This window comes from Zalophus californianus, chromosome 1 (assembly GCF_009762305.2).
Source record: "Zalophus californianus isolate mZalCal1 chromosome 1, mZalCal1.pri.v2, whole genome shotgun sequence".
Taxonomy (NCBI): domain Eukaryota; kingdom Metazoa; phylum Chordata; class Mammalia; order Carnivora; family Otariidae; genus Zalophus; species Zalophus californianus.
Window position 1 is genome coordinate 51,220,003 of NC_045595.1, and position 20,611 is coordinate 51,240,613.

General features: G+C 48.8%; 1 protein-coding gene across 1 annotated transcript in view; it reads right to left on the bottom strand.

Annotated features, from left to right (window-relative positions):
- Positions 1-1,233: 1,233 nt before the first annotated feature.
- Positions 1,234-20,611, bottom strand: part of LHFPL4 (LHFPL tetraspan subfamily member 4) — a 29,934-nt gene continuing 10,556 nt past the window's right edge. Inside the window, exons 3-4 of the mRNA XM_027587865.2 lie at positions 3,927-4,163; positions 1,234-1,366 (exon numbers count right to left, since the gene is read on the bottom strand). Coding sequence (XP_027443666.1) covers positions 1,266-1,366; positions 3,927-4,163 — 338 coding nt within the window. The 3' untranslated portion in view covers positions 1,234-1,265. The remainder of the gene's footprint in view (positions 1,367-3,926; positions 4,164-20,611) is intronic.

Consider the following 20,611-nt stretch of genomic DNA (forward strand, 5'->3'; position numbering starts at 1 on the left):
ATGCCCCCACAGTGGGAGGGGAGGGAGAGAGAAGACTCCTCTTCTGCTCCCCGCCCCACACATACACACACATACACGCTCACGTGCGCGCGCGCGCGCGCACACACACACACACACACACACACACACACACACACACTCATGCCTCAGCTCCAAGCACTGCCCATTGGGCTGCAAACCCTGGGCATATCGCAAGGCGAGAGGTGGGCAAGGAGAAGGAAGTGGAGGTGAGGATAGGGTTACAAGGCGGGGATGGGGACAGGGGGTACCCTGTTTAGAGGTGACCTGCAAGTTCAAGTTATGCAGAAAAAGTATCAAAGAGGCAAGACAGTCTCTGCCCTTGGCAGATGCCCGGGTTGGGGGCATGAGAAGGGGCAGAGGGGGGATGCATCCCCTAATTCCCCACTCTTGGGCCCCCCTCCCGAACCTCCAGCCCTGACAACAGGGCCAAGAAGTCTGTACTGTACAAAACAGGCCAGGGTCAAGGGTCCAGTCACTGGTGAGACATCCCAGCAGGGAGAAGGCCAGGCGAGCTCCAGGTTGAGCCTCTTCCAGCCCCAGCTGCCATGGTCAGACGCCACCAAGACAGGAGTCAGAGCGCCTCCTCCTACTGCCTCCTGAGCCCGTCTGTCCTCAGGCTCTGGGCTGCCCAGGGCCTCTGTCAGTGGCTGACAGGGAGGCCCTGTACTTTCTCCCTTGGTGCAGCTCAGACTCCTTTGGGAGAGGTGAAAACAGGCTGGCGCGGGCGGCAGAGAGGCCCCAAGGAGGCTGGTGGCGCCTGGAGCTCTGTGATGATGCGATGGAACCATCATCAGAGGGGGGTAAACAGGAAAGAGTCCAGTCCACCCTGGGCCAGTGTCTTGAATAAGTTTCTGCAGGAGGCAGGGAAGAGAGGAGGCAAGGATGCAGCCAGGCAGGAGCCCTCCAGACTGACGGGGCCTGGGGAACCGGAGCCGCAGCGCCTCTTCCCCTGAAGACTCAGCCGGGGCCCCGGGCCAGGCTAGAGAGGGAGGGAGAAGCCCAAGGGCCCCGCGCTCCCGCTCCCGCTCCCGCTCCCTCAGGTCAGTTGAGGGAGGAGCAGAATCAGGCCCTCCCCCACGCTGCATCCCAGCCCCAACCTCTTCAAAGCCGGGAGCTACAGGCAGGTAGCAGGTGAGAAGTCAGTCCTGGATGGGGTCTTCCCTCGGAGCTTGAATGAAGGGATGAGAGGGCAGGCAACGGGACAAGCTGAGGACAGGTCAATTCCTGGGCTGTGATCCTGGCCTTCAGGGTCCCTGTGAGTGAGCGACGGGACAGGGGAGGACTCCCCATCCGGAGACATCACCCCCTGGCCGCAACACGGAGCTTACCGTAGAGCCCACAAAATCTATGAGAGAGAGAGAGAATTGGAGAAAGTCAGAGACTACCCGAGCACTGGGGCTCCCCCCCCCCCGACCACTCCTCAGGGCAGAGCTGGGCGGGGGGAGTGAGCTTCAGAGAGTCTGAAATCCAGCCAGGCCTCTGGTTAACTGGATGGTCCTGAGTCGGCCAATTCAACCCTTCTGAGCCTCAATTTCCTCATCTGTACAACGGGCATAAGAGCCTACTTCATAGGGTGATTCCAAGGAGTGAAAAAAACATAAATAATCCCAGCTAAGGACTTTTCACAATGTCTAGTGCATAGTAAATTCTGGAAATGATAGCAATTTATTTTTGTTTTTATTTTTGTCCTGGAGGTCTGGCTCAGAACTGAACTGTGAAGCTCACTCATCTTGAGCTCCCAATGAGGGATGGAGCACCACCCCCCTCTCCCCCCTCCCGCCCGACGCTGTGGAAAGGAAAACTTGGGCTCCTTCACATCACTTTAAACACCGAGCTTAGGCACTTTGGGGAGGAAGGAGAGGACGCTGGGTGGGCCCACCTCACAACAGTCACATCCCCAAACCCCTTCTTCAGAAAGGCCACATGGTTCTTAGTCATGCACTTCTAGAAGCTGCCACCAGAGGGCAAGCCCTGACCTCACACCAAGACCACAGAAACCACCAGATGTCAGGGTTTCCAGGGACAGGAGCTTCAGAGAAAGACAGGTTGGCAGCCCAACAGCCTAGGAGGGCCCTGAGAAAGGAAGCAGGCAGCAGGGAAGAGCTTAGCCTTTCAACTTGGACTGGGGTTCAAATCCTGGCTGCACTGCTTCAGTGACCTTGGGCAAGTTACTGGACCTCCGCAGACTTCACCTTTCTCATTTGTAAAATGGTGGTGGTGATGCCTGCCTGGTGGGGAGTCTTGAGGAGTGACAGCTTCTAGTGAGTATTCACCAAGTGCCCCTTAATAGACATAATCTTTCTTCCTCATCCGACAGCCCGGTGAGCTGGTACTATTTCCACCACCCTCATTTGAGGAAGTACAGGAAACTAAGGCTCAAGGAGGTGCGGTCCCCAGTCTGCTTCCGACACAGTCAGCCTCCAGTCCAAGGGTTCCACCACAAGACTAAACCACCTCCTGCCAGATAATAACCCTCACTGCCATTATCCCCATTTTATAGATGAGACTCAAGAGAGGAATATAATTAATGGAAAGTGCTAAATATAGACCCAGCAACATGCTAATATCTCAAGGCAGGGTGTGACTAGGAAAACCACTACTACTATTTCTCATGGCAGGGAACGCACACCCAGACAGACAGCTGTCTGTCCACTGCTGCCATGCCGTGCCTCCCAGTGCTCCGGGGATAGGGTGGGCCCCTGGCTCAGAAGACCAAGCCTCCTTTGGAGAGCGATCTGGCACTATCATTACAATTTGAAGTGTGCAATTCCATTTCTGGAAAAACACCAAGAAAACACTGTGTATAAGGAGGCACAGACAAAGATGTCCAGCATAGCATTGTCAGTGATAGTAAAATCCTGGACACCTCCCTTACAGTCCCTAAAAGGAAAATAGTTAAATAGTTACAGTTCCTCCATCTGACATAATGCTAGGCACTGCATAAAAAGGGTTCTCCATAAAAGGATAAAGAAAGATTTTTAAGACACGCTCTAGGGTTGGGGACAAAAAGCGATCTTACAACGGATGTGTTTAGGACGACACCTATCCTGTGTTATATGAGCATATAACACTACTGTATATTTTTTAAAAGGTCATATATTGTATGTAGATGCATAGACAAACATCTGATAACTGGTTAGCCTGGAGTCTCTGGCCTCGTGTGTAAATTTTTCTTCAACAGATTTCAACTTTACTTGATATATACAAAAGGTGATATGTAATATACTAGGTATAAAGCATACTGTAACAAACATCTGTGTGGGCTCACCACGCAAGAACACCACCAATATTTTGTACATGCTTACACATCCCCCATCTCAAGCTCTTGGCCTCCCCTCTTCTATCCCAACCACAGATAAGCATCATCCTATCTTCTGTATTTATTGTTTCTTTACTTTAAAAAAAATGCAGTTCCACCATAAATATATTTATGATTAAACCATACACTAGTTAGTGTCTCTTGGTTTTTGGTTGAGCTCCATAAAAATATCACTGTTAAATTCTGGAACTTGATTTTTCCCCCCCGTCTCAATATTATGTTTCTAGGATGTACCCGTTCTGTTACTTGCAACTGCAGTGCATGCATTTTCAGTTATGCACTAGTCCATGATGTGAATGTATCACCACTTATTTACCCATCCTCCTGTCAACGGCCATTTAGGTTGTTTTTAGTGGTTTGCTATTTGGAAACTACTGCCACATTTCTCATGGGTTTCTACTCAGAGTTGGGTTTGCTGGGACCCAGGCATGCAACCGTTTGGATTTGAGGAATAACGTCAAATTGCTTTCAAGGTGGTGGGACTGTCTGCACCTTTTCCAGTTTTTGCTTCATCTCTAGGACTTGGTGACACCTGGAGGCCCCGCCCCCGCCCCACCCGCGGCGGGCCGCCCGGAAGCCCACTCGCCTTTGTTCTCCTGCTTGAGTTCCTCCTGCAGCAGGTCTGTTTGCCGGTTGCCCAGCACGAAGGCGAGGAAGGAGAGGATGAGGGCGTTGAGGATGCCGATGATGGCCAGGATGTACGCCCAGCGCACCGAACAGTCCCCCAGGGAGTACTTCCCGGTCTTGGCCCCGCACATGTCCCGGATCGTCTCGGCGTCCCAGCCGTCGGGAAAGATCATGCAGCCCAGCACGAGGCACAGAGCTGAGGGGGCGCGAGGCCGGGCGCACCGCCATGGTCAGGGAGGAAGAGAGAAGGGGTTGAGTACTCCCCAGAGCCCAGAGGACCACCGCAGCCCCCCTCGGCTGGGCCCCCGAGGGCCGCACCCTCCCATTCGGCCAAGAGCCTGTTAACCACTTCCGTGGGTTCCAGAAACTCTAGGGTCTGGGACGGCCTCCTGCCTCGGGGAGCAGAACCTTTCCAGGACCCTATAATACCCCCATCAAATCAACTCCTCCAGGAGGGCTTCCTGGAAATACAAGGAAATAGCAACCCACGGGCACCTCCCTCGGCTCCCGTTAGCATCCTGACCATGCTTACTCCCTCCCATCCTCATGATTCTTCATTTCTTTTTGTCCTCCATTCAACAAATATTTATTCAGCGCCATTTCCTTTTCTCCAAGACGCGGGGCATACGTTCTCGTTCACGCAGTCGAGCACTGTGCTCAAAGGACAGACTGGGAAAGTTCTTTCCCTTATCTCAGTGTACGACCTTGGGGATGCCCCTTTTTATGTTGGAAATCACAGTGCTACCTCACGGGGTGGTGGTGAGGATTGAGGGAAGTAATGCGTGTAAACAGCCCAGTGCCTGGCATCTCCTCACTGAAGGCCCCTTGGGTGCCAGGCACTAGACTAGGCAGGAGGCGGGCGCATTACTTGGACTTCAGCCTCACAGAGCTTGTAGTTAGTGGGGGAAAGGTCATTAGAGCAAAGAGGCTCAAATCCTGACCTGGCTTTTTCCTACATTAGGACCTCAAGCCAGTTCTTTCCCCATTGAGCCTCAGTTTTCTCATCTGTAAAAGGGGAATAATGATGGTATTCAAGTGTAAAGATTACAGGAGGCAGCAAATGTAAATGCTTGACATTGTAAATCCCAGGTAAATGTTAAATGTTATTATCAAAACTAGTCACAATGATACCAATAATAGTCACACAACTAAGGAAATAATTGGGGAGGGGGGGAGCTTCGTTTAAGATGGTGGGGAGGGGAGAAAGGGCGAGGCCAAGAATTCTATTGAAATAGGCCCCTGCTGGTTCCCTCCTAGGTATTCACTCCCTCTGTTTAGTGACCCACCTCTGCCAATCCCGACCCAGACCCACGTGGTATGGGTAGGCTCTTCCCAATGCCCAGCCTCGTAGGTGGGACCGAAGTCTGAGCCAATCAGCACATGCCCCACACAGCCAATCAGAGCCGACTGAGTTTAGTAAGCGACAAGGACAGTGACCTTCCACTTCTGCCTTGCGGTGAGCAGCCAGCCGCGTGACTTGCGAGTTGCCCTTGATGTTTTCCTCTTAGTGCCTGACAGTCCCACCAGCAATGAGGTCACTGTGTCTGAGACCCGAAGGTTCCACACCAGGGCCGTGGGGTGCTTAACCTGGGTTTCAGATGACAGTGATGACAAAGGGGGTGGTGGCCGGTTCTGCCCACTGTCCATGAGGCCCATCTAGTTCCCAGGGTGGGGAGGATGCCCTCGGCTTTGTCAGGTCTCTCCCTCACCTACCGTTCAAAGTGCTCCCTAGTCCCCAGGCTCCCATCTGCCAGTGCACTGGGGCCCCTCGCTCTAAGGTTTGGCCTCCTGTGGCCTCCCCTGCCCTCCTGTGACACGACAGTGTCCCCACACCCCTAGGTTGTGCTCCTCAAACTGACGCAGGGCTCCCCCACAGCTCTGTGCTCTCTCTCGCTCTCTCGCTCTCGCTCTCTCTCTCTCTCTCTCTCTCACACACACACACACACACACACACACACACACACACACACACGCGGCTTCCTTGCTTCCCCAGTGCTTGCCTCCTCCAAGATGATGCCCAGCTAGAGCACAGCGAGTCGCTTATGGGCTGGGAAAAGAGTTCCTGGCAAAGGCGCGGGCAAATTCAGGAAGCCCTGGGGTGAGAATGATCTTGAGGAGCTCAAGAATCCGACAAGTTTGAAGATGCCCTTTAGACACCAAAATGGAGAGGGAAGCTCAGGGGGAAATCAGTGCTGGAGATGTAAATTTGAGAGCTGTGGGCAGTAACTCCCTGGGGCTGGAGTTAGGGAAACCGAGGGAAACAGGACTGAGCCCTGCGGCGCTCCGTAGGAGGAGCCTCGGGAGAAGGTCGACCTGTCCATCTCCCCATAGATCCCTGACATTTTGCAATGCCCTCCAGGCCCCAGAGACGGGAGGAGGGTCAAACGCCCCGAAAGGGGGAAGAGGAGAGAAGGAGGGCCCTGGGTGTCCGAGGGCTCTGTTCCAGGTGGCGCGCTCCCGCCTTCCCAGCGAGAGGCTGGGGGAAGGAAAAGAGCCTGAGAAAGGGCCAAAGCCAGCCAGCCTCCCCGCCTCCTCGCCTCCCCTCCCCGCGTGCCGCGTTTCCTCTCGCTCGCGGAGCATCCCCGTTTCCATGGAGACTGCGCCCGCATCCCGAGCTCCCAGCAGCGCGGCCAGGCTCGGGAGGGCGGGCCTCTCCGCTCCGCAGCCCCCGCTCAGCCTTCACGGAGTTTCCTTCCCGTGGCCCTGCGCCCGCGCGTTCTCGCTCTCACCGCTCACGTGCCTCTCCCCAGTCGCGTGCCTCCCCATTCCTTCCTCCGGTCTTTTTATCTTTCGTGTTCTTCATCTTTATCTTCACAGCCCTACTCTCTCTCGGGCTTGTCTCAATCGCGCTCAGGGGTCGGCCTCGACCCTCCTCCCCTTGTCTAGTTAGATCTCTCCGCATTTAACACTCGTTCAACATCCCTCCTCTTCTCTCTTCCTTTTCTCGCTTCTCTTCCTTCTCTGGATCTAGCCCCCCGCCCTTTCCTCTCCCCGGCTCTCCCTTCCTACATTGTACATGTAAATCCTGAATGCCAGTTATGTGCGGGGCACTGTGCAGGGTGCTGGGGACACTGGAGGCGTGGTCCCCAGGAGAAAAGGCGTGTGGGAGGAATAAAATCAAGTCAGCACACAAACAGAATCGTTATGCATGTCAAGGAGCGCTTGCAAGGAAGCAGACTAGGGGTTGAGACCCAGAAGAGCCGAGTGTTGGGAGAGGGTGGGGGTGGGGCCTTTCCCTCCTCTGCTCTGCAGCCATGTAGCTGTTGGCAACGGGGCCCCAGAGGCTGCTCGGCAAATGGGAAACACCCAGAAGTCAAGCAAATGGGGGAAAAAAAGCCTATCAGATGGTTTCCCTGGACCTGGGGGGAAGAGAGGAAAAGATCACTACTAGAGACAGCCTAGGACAAGGAAGTGACCAAGAGGTTCAACCATCAGGAGATGGAATGACGGCCCGCAAGGCAGCTTTCAGCATCCCCATGTCCTGGATGAGGAAACTGAGGCTGAGGTCTTTGGAGTCTGAGTTCAGGTCTCTCTTGGAAGACACAGACACAGGTGCAGGGTGCCATGTGGAGTAGGGCCTCTCAAGGGAAGCATTTTTGACATTTGGCCTTAGAATTCTTTATGATGGGGGGCTGTCCTGTGCCCTTGTGGGAGGTTGATTATCATCCCTCACCTCTACCCGCCAGATGCCAGTGGCACCACCACCCCCAGTCATTAATAAAGAACATCTCCAAACACTGCCCAATGTCCTCTGGGAGGGTAAATTTTCCCTGGTTGAGAACCACTGGTCTAGGCGAAGGGGCCCTTGGTGGGACATCTCTATCCATCAACCCCTGAAAGGGTTGTGACAAAATTAATAATATGAATATTCATAATGTGATAATAATGTTCACAAACAGTATTATGTGCTTAACTACACGCCAGGGTGCAGAGCTCCTGACATCATGATCTTGTTTAATGCTGTAATGCATCTATACATTGGGAGAAGACATCAACCTCATTTTACAGATGAGTAAACAGGCTCAGAGGAACCAAGTATCATATCCCATGTCACAGAGCTAGTCAGTGGTGGGATCTGTATTTAAACGCAGACAGGTCTTTACTTAACATTTTTCTTTTAATAGACTCACTTTTTAACTTAGAGGCATTTACTTAAAAAGTAAGCTTTATATCACTATCATAGAAAAGGAAACCAGGATCATTTGCCACAAATAGAAGGAAACTATAAATATAATGAAACCAAAACAATGTTCTTAGATTCTAGCTGGATACTTTTGCCTGCCAAATGCTCTGAGCTCTCTCTCTCTCTGTTTAAGAGACTTAATAGTGTGAGAGGAGTTAAAGATGTACTAGCCCCAAAATGAGACTTTCTCCCTGGAGCCATGAGACACTGGCCACTGTGCACGGCCTCAACAGGAAGCAGAACTCCCATTCTTCACTGGGCAGCTTTAGGCAAAGTCAGTTTACCTCTCTGGGCCTCGGTTTCTTCATCTGTAAAATGGGGGTCATGGGACGCCTGGGTGGCTCAGTCGGTTGGGCGTCTGCCTTCAGCTCAGGTCACGATCCCAGTGCCCTGGGATCGAGTCCCACATTGGACTCCTTGCTCAGCAGGGAGCCTGCTTCTCCCTCTGCCTGCAGCTCCCCCTGCTTGTGCCCTTGCTCACTCTCTCTCGCTCACTCTCTCTTGCCCACACTCACTCTAACAAATAAATAAATAAAAATCTTAATAAAATAAAATAAAATAAAATAAAATGGGGGTAATGACATCCTACTCATTTCATAATGCTTTTGTGAGAATCAATTGGTGAGAAGAAGTACACAAATTATCACTGGTGAAGCGGGGACGGGTCATGGCAACTCTTGGCAAAGTGGAAAAAAAATCTTGGACAAAAGAAATAAGCCTTTTCCCAGAGAGTCAAGAACGGTTAACATCAACTGCCTGGGGAAGGCGATAAGTTTAATTTTTACACATAATCATGATGGAGACCAGTAGTTTGCTACTATATGTTCATCCCTCTTTCTTACTATTAGAAGTGCCAGTTTTTAGCTGAGAACTTGACCAACTGAAAATAAAGACTGCATTTTCCAGCTTCCTTTGCAGCTATATGACTAGGCCACATGAGTAGGTAAAAATACATGCAGATGTGTTATGTGTCTTCAAGGAAAATAACTTTACATAAACAGATTTATAAGGATGCTAGAATGTGATCTCTGCCCCTTTTTCTTTATCCATTCCTCCGTCCCGCAGCCTGGAATGCAGAGGTGATGGCTAAGGCTCTAGCATTCATCTTCAACAATGAGAACAAGGGCTTTACTTGAGAGTGGTGAAGCAGAGCTCTAGAAGGAGCTTGTGGGGCGCCTGCGTGGCTCAGTCGGTTAAGCCTACGATTCTTGGTTTTGGCTCAGGTCAAGATCTCGGGGTTGTGGGATAGAGCCCCACATTGGGCTCCATGCTCAAGGTGGAGTCTGCTTAAGATTCTCTCTCTCTCTCTCTCTCTCTCTCTCTCTCTGTCCCCCCCCACCATGTGCTCTCCCTCTCAAAAAAAAGTGGGGGGCGCATGGGTGGCTGAGTCAGTTAAGCATTCGACTCTTAATTTTAGCTCAGGTCATGATCTCAGGATCATGAGATCAAACCCCACATAAGGCTCCGTGCTCAGTGGAGAGTCTGCTGGAGATTCTCTCCCTCTGCCACTCCCCCCCGCCCCAAATCATGCTCTCTCTCTCTCTCTCAAATAAATAAATAAATAAAATCTTTAAAAAAAAGAGAGAGAGAGAAGGAGCTCTTCACTTCAGGGGCCACCATACCAGCGCTGAAGTGCCTAATTCTTGGGCATTTGTTTCACATAAGATTCTAGAACCTGGGGTCATTAGACAGTTATTTTGGGTTTTCCTGTCACAGGCAGCCAAACCTAGTCCTGTTACAACGTGCTACTCCTTTTGAAGTCTGTATCATAGGTATGTATTGGGAAAACAGCTTTTAACTCTGTGTCCTTGGGCAAGTCACTTCACCCTTCTGAACCCCAGTTCTGTCATCATAGAAAGAGTGATATTTACTTCTCGAGGCCACAACACAAATTGGGTGGTCCGTGTCATCACTGTAGTGGGGGTAAGCCTCATTGTGGCGTGCGAGGGTAGCCCATACCTGCTACTTGGAGAGCAACACAACGGTGCTCATAAAAATCATAAAGGCACTCATCCTTGACTCAGAAATGTATCCTAGGGCTGCACTTGTGCACGTGCACAAAGGGTGTACAGGGGTATTCGCTGCGCCACCATCTCTATAACAGAGGACTGCAATGTCTATTGAGAGGGAACTGATTAAAGAAAGAAAGGTATATCCATGCCATGGAATACTACAAAGCCATTAAAACAAGTGAACAATTGTATATGTTGTCGTGGAAAATCTTCTAAGATATATTTAGAAATTTAAAAAGCCGAGGCACACAATGCAATGTATAGTATGAGCCCATCTATGGTTTTTAAGAAGGATGTACCTGCTCTGGAACAACCAGAAGGAATAAGCAGCTCTGTGAGGACTGACACAGCAAGCTTTCTGACACATGATTTCTGCTACAAAAAGCAATTATACTTTTGCAGTGCCTGGGTGGCTCAGTCGGTTAAGCGTTTGACTCCTGATTTCAGCTCAGGTCAGGATCTCAGGGTCATGAGATTGAGCCCTGCGTCCGACTCCACACTGGGCATGGAGCCTGCTTACAATTCTCTTTCTCTTCCTCTTTCTTTGCTCCACGCCGCCCCCACCACCACTCACTCTCTCTCTCTCAAATAAATAAATAAAGCAAGCAAGCAAGCAATTGTAATTTTTTTTTTTAATTTTAAGTAGGCTCCATGCCCAGGAACCTGGGTGGCTCAGTCAGTTAAGCGTCTGCCTTCGGCTCGGGTCATGATCCCAGAGTCCTGGGATCAAGTCCCTCATTGGGCTCCCTGCTCAGGGGGAGCCTGCTTCTCCTTCTGACCCTCCCCGCCACTTGTGCTCTCTCTCTCTCTCAAATAAATAAATAAAATCTTTAAAAAAATAAATAAAATCTTTTAAAAAAAGCAGGGGGGGGAACGCCTGCGTGGCTCAGTGGGTTAAGTGACTGCCTTGGGCTCAGGTCATGATCCCAGGGTCCCGGGATCGAGCCCCGCATCGGGTTCCCTGCTCAGTGGGAAGCCTGTTTCTCCCTCTCCCACTCCCCCTGCTTGTGTTCCCTCTCTTGCTGTCTGTCAAATAAATAAAATCTTTAAAAAAAAAAAAAAGTAGGGTGCCTGGGTGGCTCAGTTGGTTAAGCGACTGCCTTCGGCTCAGGTCATGATCCTGGAGTCCCGGGATCGAGTCCCGCATCGGGCTCCCTGCTTGGCGGGGAGTCTGCTTCTCCCTCTGACCCTCTTCCCTCTCGTGCTCTCTATCTCTCATTCTCTCTCTCTCTCTCAAATAAATAAATAAAATCTTTAAAAAAAAAAAAGTAGGCTCCATGCCCAACATGGGGCTTAAACTTATGACCCTGAGATCAAGAGTCACATCCTCTCTGCTCTGAGCCAGCCAGGTGCCCCAACAACTATAATTTTTAAAAGTCAAACACATAGTCAGTGTTTTCCATGCTTCAGGCATTGTTCTAACTGCTCTGTTTATTAATGAATTATTACCCCTATTTTACAGATGAAGAAACAGGCCCAGAAAGGTTAAGTGATGTGCCCAAGGTCACACAGCCATAGATAACAGAGCTGGGGTCAGACCCAGCCCGCCTAGGGCCAGGGCCCATGCTCTGAACCACCTCTCCTCTCCAATATATGAGCAGGTAGACAGATCATACATTGGCATACTCCCTCATGTTTCAAAAAAGCAGGGGGTGATCTGTACATACAATGGGATGTTATTCAGCCTTAAAGAGGAAAGGAATTTTGACACGCTACAACATGGAGGAACCTTGAGGACATTATGTTCAATGAAATGTACTAGTCAAAGAAAGACAAATACTGTAGGATCCCACTTATGTGAGGTCCCTAGAGCAGTTGAATTCACTGAGACAGAAAGAAGGATGGTGGCTGCCAGGGGCTGGGGAAGGGGTATGGGGGGTTAGTGTTTAAAGGGGACAGAGATTCAGTTTTGTAAGATGAAAAAGAGTTTTGGAAGATAGAGAGATGGATGTGGTGCACAACAATGTGCACTTAAGAAATGGTTAAAATGGTAAATTTTATGTTATGTATACTTTACCATGAAAGAGGGAGAGAGAGGAAGAAAGTCAGCAGGGGGAACACAGAAAATGACATGATATATTTGCCTTGTGGACGTGTATGTAAATGCCCAGAAAAAGATTAGGAGGAAAATGGAAATTAAATTTATTAAGAGTGATGGCCTCTGGAGAGGGAGGGAGTAGGGACTTTAGCCTTTAAATGTTTCAGCTTTTCTCAGAGTGAACGTCTTCATATATCACTCATGAAATTTAAAAACATCATTTAAGATTTTTTTCAAAGAACACACACATAAGCTTGCATATCTGTAAACATTTCTAGAAGTATAGGAAACAATTTGATGATGGATTCCTCTGAGATGTGGATGGGGAGGTGGGCAGGAAGGGAGGGAGGGAGGGGACACTTCATTCTGTGCCGTCCTATACTGTTGAATGTGTCTAACATCTGCATATATTACTTTTATAACAAAAAATCTATTATGTCCAATCCTTTTCCATCTATGCCAGGCCATGAAATCCTCTTAAGCTTTTAAAAAATAATTAAGAAACTAAAAGACAGTTAAAAGGAAGAGCGATACTTGAATTTGGGAACGAAACTTGAGTGAGACCAGAAGTAGTGAAGAATTAATAAGAGCAAATGTATAATACACTCAGGTGTTTATTTTCTTTAAAGCTTGTGCTGTAAATGTGCCCTTATATAAAGCTTTTTTTTTTTTTTTAAGTAGGCTCCATGCTGGGCATGGAGCCCAACTCGGGGCTTGAACTTGTGACCCCGAGATCAAGACCTGCACTGAAATCAAGAATTGGATGATTAACCCAGAGTTGGATGATTAACCCACTGAGCCACCCAGGGGCCCCTATACAAAGCTTTTTAATGATGCATTTTATGCTCAGCTCTTTTTTCTTTTTTAAAGATTTTATTTATTTATTCATGAGAGACAGAGAGAGAGAGAGAAGCAGAGGGAGAAGAAGGCTCCCCGGTGAGCAGGGAGCCCGATGTGGGACTCGATCCCAGGACCCTGGGATCACGACCCGAGCCGAAGGCAGACGCTTAACCATCTGAGCCACCCGGGCGCCCAATGCTCAGCTCTTTTAATAGCATTTCATTGTAACACTGTTACACCATCCTCGAGGGACATCTGCTAATCTGGGTACTCCAAGAGGGAGGCCTCTGTTTTTGCTCAGTTGCCCCCTCCATGCATGACACACTACAGCTGCTACCCTTTCCTGGGGGTCAGACTGGTTGTCCCCAGGGCTTTCTGTCCCTAGGCAGATGCCACAGAGGCTTGCCATAGACTGAATTGTGTCCCCACAAAATTCACATGTGGAAGCCCTAACCCCCTGTGTGATAGTATTTGGGGGTGGGGTCTTTGGGAGGTAATTAGGGTTTGGTGAGGTCCTGAGGGTGGGGCCTCATGATGGGATTAGTGCCCTTATAAGAGGAGACACCGGAGAGCCTGCTCCCCACAGCCCCACCATGTCAGGACACAGACAGAGGGCACCTCTTTGAGGCTGGATGAGGATGCTCCCGGTGCAGGACCTTGCCCTGAGGAGGAACAAACTTGCTGCATCTTAGAGCCATTCAGTTGAGAAAAAGTGTGATCCCATTTATGTACAGTTCAAAGACAGGCAAAACTAACCTACAAGATGAAAAGTCAAGCTTGGAAGGGGACATGAGGTTCTTGATCTGAATGCTATCTCCACAGGCAGATTCACTTTGTGCATATTCTCTGAGCCACAGAGGGGACATTTTCTGTACTTTTCTCTAAGTGTGTTATACTTCAATAAAAGCTGACTTTAAAAAAGGCGGCATACCATAGCGGGTAAGAAGTGAACCTCAAAAATAACCGAGTGATCACTGGTTAGAGCACATCTATGTGAAGGCACAACAAGCAGTCATGAAAGGGACTAAGGCAGCCCTTTATGTGCTGCTGTGGGATGGCGCGCGGATGTGCTAAGTGAAAGGCAAGGTCCCGAGCAACAGATATGGTACCATGCTAGCACTCTGTAAGGAGTGGGGCAGGAAGAAAGAGGGAGGGAGGGACAGTGTGAGTGTGTGTGTGCGTGTGTGTGTGTGCGTGTGTGTGTGAGTGTGTGTGTGTTTTCTTGCATGGACACAAAATATTTCTGGAAGGGTCTACAAGACCCTGATAACCCTGGTTACTTCTCAGGAGGGGAACGGAGTGGCGGGAGGACAGTAGGGGAGGAAGACACTGCACTGATAACCTGCTGCACATTTTGGATTCAGAACCATGTGAAAGAGTTACCTATTGAAGCCCTAAGGTGGGTGGGAGTTGTCTGCCAGTAGGTGACTATTGCTAGAGATTCTCACTCACTTGGAATGAAAATAATTAAAGCAACAAAGAATGGCAACGCACAGGCCAAATGTAACTCTCAGAAAGAATGGATTAACCACAAAAACATAAAAATGAAAATCTCTAAACCCCTTTTGACCGAGCTTGCCAATTTCCGGGAATTTATCCTAAGAAAATTCTCATGGATATGCTCTCAGATTGAGCTACAAAGATGTCTGTAACATTGTTACTTATAAGAGAAAGAAGAGGGGTGCCTGGGTGGGGCAGTCAGCTAAGCATCTGACTCGGGTTTCGGTTCAGGTGCTGATCTCAGGGTTGTAGGGTTGTGGGATCACCCTGCAGCCGCCCTCCACCCCAGCGCTCAGCATGGGAGTCTGCTTGGGACTCTCTCTCTCCCTCTCCTTCTGGCCCTCCATGCTGTGCACTCTCTCTAAAAAAAATAAAAATAAATATTTAAAAAAAGAGAGAGAGAAGGGCACCTGGGTGGTTCAGTTGGTTAAGTGTCTGCCTTCGGCTAAGGTCATGATCCTAGAGTTCTGGGATCGAGTCCCGCATCGGGCTCCCTGCTCAGCAGGGAGCCTGCTTCTCCCTCTCCCTCTACTCCTCCCCCACTCATGCTCTCTCTCTCTTTCTCTCTCTCACTCACTCTCTCTCTCAAATAAATAAATAAAATCTTTTTAAAAAATAAAAATTTTAAAAAGACAGAGAAAAAAGAGGAGGAGAGGGGAAATAATAAAGGAAGAATGGAAAGAAAGAAGCAACTTAATATCCAGCAATATGAGAATACAGTTCTTTCCTATAACGGAATACCACTCCGCTATGAAACTTTAATATAAATTTCCTCAGGTAGCCATTGAGGAAGCTTTAATGATACAGAAAATACTTATGATATGTTAGGTTTCCAGAGGCTGTAAAAATTAAGATACAATATAACTTCACGTTGGGAAGAAACACTTACATAGTTATAGCAAATAGTTACAAAGCATTTACCATGCCGGGCCCTATAGTACTTTATATACCTTAGTTCATGTAATCCACACAATAACCTGCATTATTATTTCTTTTTACAGATGAGGACACTGAGGCACAGAGAGGTTATCCAAGTTATCCAAAGTCACACAGCTGGTAAGCAACAAAACCAGCTGGGAAGTTTGAAGCCAGAGAGGCTGGCTCCAGAGCCTGCTCGTAACCAGTACTCTCTACTATTAGGAGTGTAGGCCAGGCAGTCAAGAATGATTCTGGCAGTGTGAGATTAGGGATGTAATTTTGCTCATCTATAGTCCCCAGTTTTTCTACAAAGAACAATGATAACTTTACAGAGGTCTTAGAAAGGGGAGGTACAAGAGCACGAAGCAGCATAGAACGCATGGCCAGCTGCTTGCGACCCCTGTGAGGCCCTCCCTGGGGTTAAGGAAAGGACCAGGCTGCATGTGGGGCTGAGGGGAGCCCAGTGAAGAGTCTGTGTCCACACCGGGACCACGGCTTTCCAAGAGGCTGCTTCCCCAGCACCCCCGGCACTAGGGGGCTAGAGGGGAAACCTCCGACAGGCTGAGCCCCCCTAAGGGAAGGAGGATGTCTACAGGCCCCTCGCTACCAAGTCTGAGCACTGGCTCTGCTCCCCCAGGGCAGGTGCTGCTCTTACAAGGGAGACTTGGCCTCTCCTAACAGTCACCCCCAACTCACTGTAGATCCAGGCCCAACCTTAGTGCCTTTACCAGCCCGGGATGCTGGGGGTCGGGACTCCTGTGCCTGGGCTCACCACCACCCCCATCCAGCACCCAGATGCTAGGAGGCACCGTGACTCCCCCTTCCCCTCATCCCCACATCCAATCCATTCCCAAGGTCGACTGACTTGACCTCCAAAACTATCCAGGATCTGACCTCTCCCTTCCAGTTCCACTGCACCCATCTGTCCAAGGCACCATGATCTCCCTCCTGGAGGACTACAGTGGCCTCCTAACTACTTCTCAGCTCCCATGCTTACCCCATCATCAGCTGTTCTCTGCTCAGCATCCACAGTGAACTTTCAGAAACAGACGGTGCCACTCCTCTGCTTAACGCCCTCCAAAAGCTCCCCCATGCACTCAGAATAAAGTGCTGACATGGGCTGCCCACCTTCCCCTCCAGTCATTAGGCTTCTACTCCCTACACTCTGGCCACACTGGCTTCCTTTCTGTCCCTTAGAACATGTCAAGCTCAGCCCCACCTGGAGGCCTTTGTACGGACTGTTCCCTCTTCCTGGGATGCTCTTCCTCTGTAATTCAGTCCCCAGTTCCTGGTTCCTGATCTTGAGGACACTGTAGTTTAGGAGGGGGACTATTAAGAAGACAAATAATTGTGGGTGGGGGGATGGGTGAAATCAGTAAAGGGGATTAAGGGGACACTTATCGTGATGAGCACTGAATCATGTACAGAACGGTCCCATCGCTATATTGTTCACCTGAAACTAATAGAACACTGTACATTAACTACACTGGAATTAAAACAAAATTTACCAAAAAAAAAAAAAAAAGACAAATAATTGTATCTGGTGTCACAGATACTGTTACAGAGGATGGGACACCCATCACTTTGTGTGGTAATCATTTGGGAACCATATTTGGTATTTACTTCACCACCCCCAGGCCCAGCCTGCTCAGAGCCCATGGCCTCTTAATTACCTTTACCCACCCATCCATGAATCCCGCATTGTCCTGGCTCAGCCCAGCCACATCTCCTATCCGGTTTGGTCAGAAGTCTCCTGCGGCTCTCCCCACAGCCTGTCCGGTCCCTCCAACTCAGACCAGGCCCTCCCACATGGCTCCATCCCTCTGGGTCCCCCTCTGGCTCCTCCAAGCCGGTGTCCTTTCTCAAGGCCATCCTTCTCAGTTTCTCAGTTGCTAATCTGAGCAGCTGCTCTGGCTCCTTTTCTGGCTCCTCCCCCACCTGCCTCTTAAAGATCGGTGTTTCTAGACTCTCCCCTTCTCCCAGCACCTACTCTCCATGGGGCAATTTCACCTACCCTTAGACTCATTTCGATGATGCCTCACATCTCGAGCTGAGACCTCTCCCCTAGGCTTCCAGCCCAAATATCAAATTGCTTGTCAGATCTTTCCTCTTGCACATCCCAGAGGGTCTGCCAACTCATTTCCCAAACTGACCTGATCTTCCTCCTGCACACTTGGGAATGTCAGTCCAGAGACCCAATCATCCAAGGAGGAAACCTGGAGTCATCTGTAACACCTACCTTGTCCTCACCCCCGGACAGCTGCTGGTCTCCTACACAGGTCTCCCATCTTCTTCCTCCTCTCTCCCTGCCGCCTCAGCACCTCTCACAACGACCACAGGCTCCTTGCCTCCCATCAAGCCTCCATCTGGTTCACCCCTGCAGCAGCCACCCCAGTCATCTTTCTAAACCCAGCATCTGGGCCTGGTGACTCCCATGCCTAAAAGTGAATGCCCACGGAGCACCTGGGTGGCTCAGTCGGTTAAGCGTCCGACTCTTGGTTTCGGCTCAGGTCGTGATCTCAGGGTCATGAGATCGAGCTCCGCACTGGGCTCCGTGCTGGGCGTGGAGTCTGCTTGAGATTCTCTCTCCTTCTCCCTTTGCCCCTCCCTCTTGTGCGCAATCTCTCTCTAAAAATAAATAAATAAATAAATCCTTTAAAAAAAAATAATAAAAGCAAATGCCCATCACATAAGGATAAAACCCAAACTCCAAGGCCCAACTTTGAAAGCTCTCCACAGCCAGCCCTAGCTGCTTCTTCAGGTTTATCTTCTCATTCTTTCCACCTTTCAATCTTCCCTCCCTTATTGTAGCATCGACAATAGAATGTTGGAGCCAAAGTGTTTTGACCCAAGTCACACACCAGCTAATAATAATCACTAACAGTTCTTAAGGGTCTCCTTTGTGCCCAGGTCTGTACAGTATTCACAATCAACCTTTCAACAGCCCCTTGAGGTAGTTACTATTATCCCTATTTTATAGACGAGAAAACTGAGACTCAGAAATCGTACAACCTTCTTAAAGACACTTAGCTGGCAATGCCATACTTAGCATTCAAATTCAGGTTGTCTGACCACTGAATATGCTGCCTCCAAAGAAGTGGATGGTAGGGCCCGGACTTAAATCAGGTATCATCATTCACTCACTTGACACTTATTAAGCACCTGCTATGTGCCAGGCACAGACTCCTGGTCCAGGGCTCTTTTTATACCATTAAACTTCTCTGGGATTAAAGTAAGGTTGGTAATGATGAATAACATAACATGGGGATGAAGAGAAAAAGATATAAATGAGAGGCTTTCAGAGTCACAATAGTTCAACCTTTGTCCTCCTGACCCTTCCAACTCCTCCAAAATCGTCCTCTCCACTGACAACCAGATGTGATATGTTTCCCCACTGCTCAAAATACTTCAAGCCTATTTGAGGTACCACACTAAACCCGGGACAGAACTGACAATAAGATTATGTTGAGAAAAAACAAATTTCACCATGGGGAAAACATCCATAGACAAGTAAAAAGATTAACTGGGAACAATATTTGTAACTCGTATCACAGACAAAGAGCTAACTTTCTTAATATACAAAACGTTCTTTTTTTTAAGATTTCATTTTTAAATAATCTCTATACCCAATGTGGGGCTCGAACTTACAACCCCGAGATCAAGAGTCGCACACTCTACTGACTGAGCCAGCCAGGTGCCCCACAAAAAGTTCTTACATATCAAAGTGGGAAAATACCATTAACTTGATAGAAATATATATATATATATATATATGAGCTGACAGTTTATTAAAAAGATATATATAGGGACGCTTGGGTGGCTCAGTTGGTTAAGCATCTGCCTTCGGTTCAGGTCATGACCCCGAGGTCCTCAGATAGAATCCCGCATCTGGGCTCCTTGCTCAGCTGGGAGACTGCTTCTCCTTCTAACCCTCCCGCCGCCGGCCCTGCTTGTGCTCTCTCTCTTTCTCTCTCTCTCTCTGACAAATAAATAAATAAAATCTAAAAAATATATATATATGGAAAAGGTGCTTGACTTCACTTATAATTAGAGAAAGGCAAATTACTACTATAAGAGAGTATCTTTTTACCCATCAGGTTGGCAAAAATAAAATATTTGGTAACACACTAGTTGACCAGGAAGTGGGTTAACAGGTACTTTTATACATTGCTGCTGGGAGTGTAACTCTGTACAATTTTTATAGAGGGGACTATGGCTGGATCTGTCAAAATAGTAAATATACAGACCATTTAATCCAGCAATTCTGCTCTAGGTCTTTATTTTATCCTCATACTCACATATGTGTCAAATTATTTATATACAACATTATCCACTGAAATTCTGTTATAGCAAAATATTGTAAACAATTTAAGTATTTTTTTTTGTTTTTTAAGATTTTATTTACTTATTTGAGAGAGAGAGAATGAGAGTGAGAGAGCATGAGACGGGGGAGGGTCAGAGGGAGAAGCAGACTCCCTGCTGAGCAGGGAGCCCAATGAGGGACTTGATCCTGGGGCTCCAGGATCATGACCTGAGCCGAAGGCAGTCGCTTAACCAACTGAGCCACCCAGGCACCCAACAACTTAAGTATTGGTAAAATAAATGATGACACATCTATAAAAAAGTATATTATGCAGCTCTGGGGAAAAAGTAGCTCTTTATACACTAAAGTGGTGCAATCCTAACAACAGAGTGTGGTAGAAGTGATGGTATGTGGTATCTAGATGAGGACATAAAAGGCAGGGGGATGGCCAGAACAATCTTCAAAAAGAACACAGCGGGAGGACTCATACTTCCTGATTTGAAAACTCACTACAAAACAGCAGTCATCAGGACCTTCTGGTACTTGCGTAAGGACAGACATACAGATCATGGAATAGAATAGAGAGTCCAGAAGCAAACCCATGTATCTATGGTTAACTGATTTTTGACAAGGGTGCCAAGACTATTCAATTGAAAAAGAATCACCTTTTCAGTAAATGATGCTGGGACAATAGGGTAGCTACATGCAAAAGAATGAAGCTGGGCGCCTGGGTGGCTCAGTTGGTTAAGCGACTGCCTTTGGCTCAGGTCATGATCCTGGAGTCCCGGGATCGAGTCCCGCATCGGGCTCCCCGCTCAGCGGGGAGTCTGCTTCTCCCTCTGACCCTACC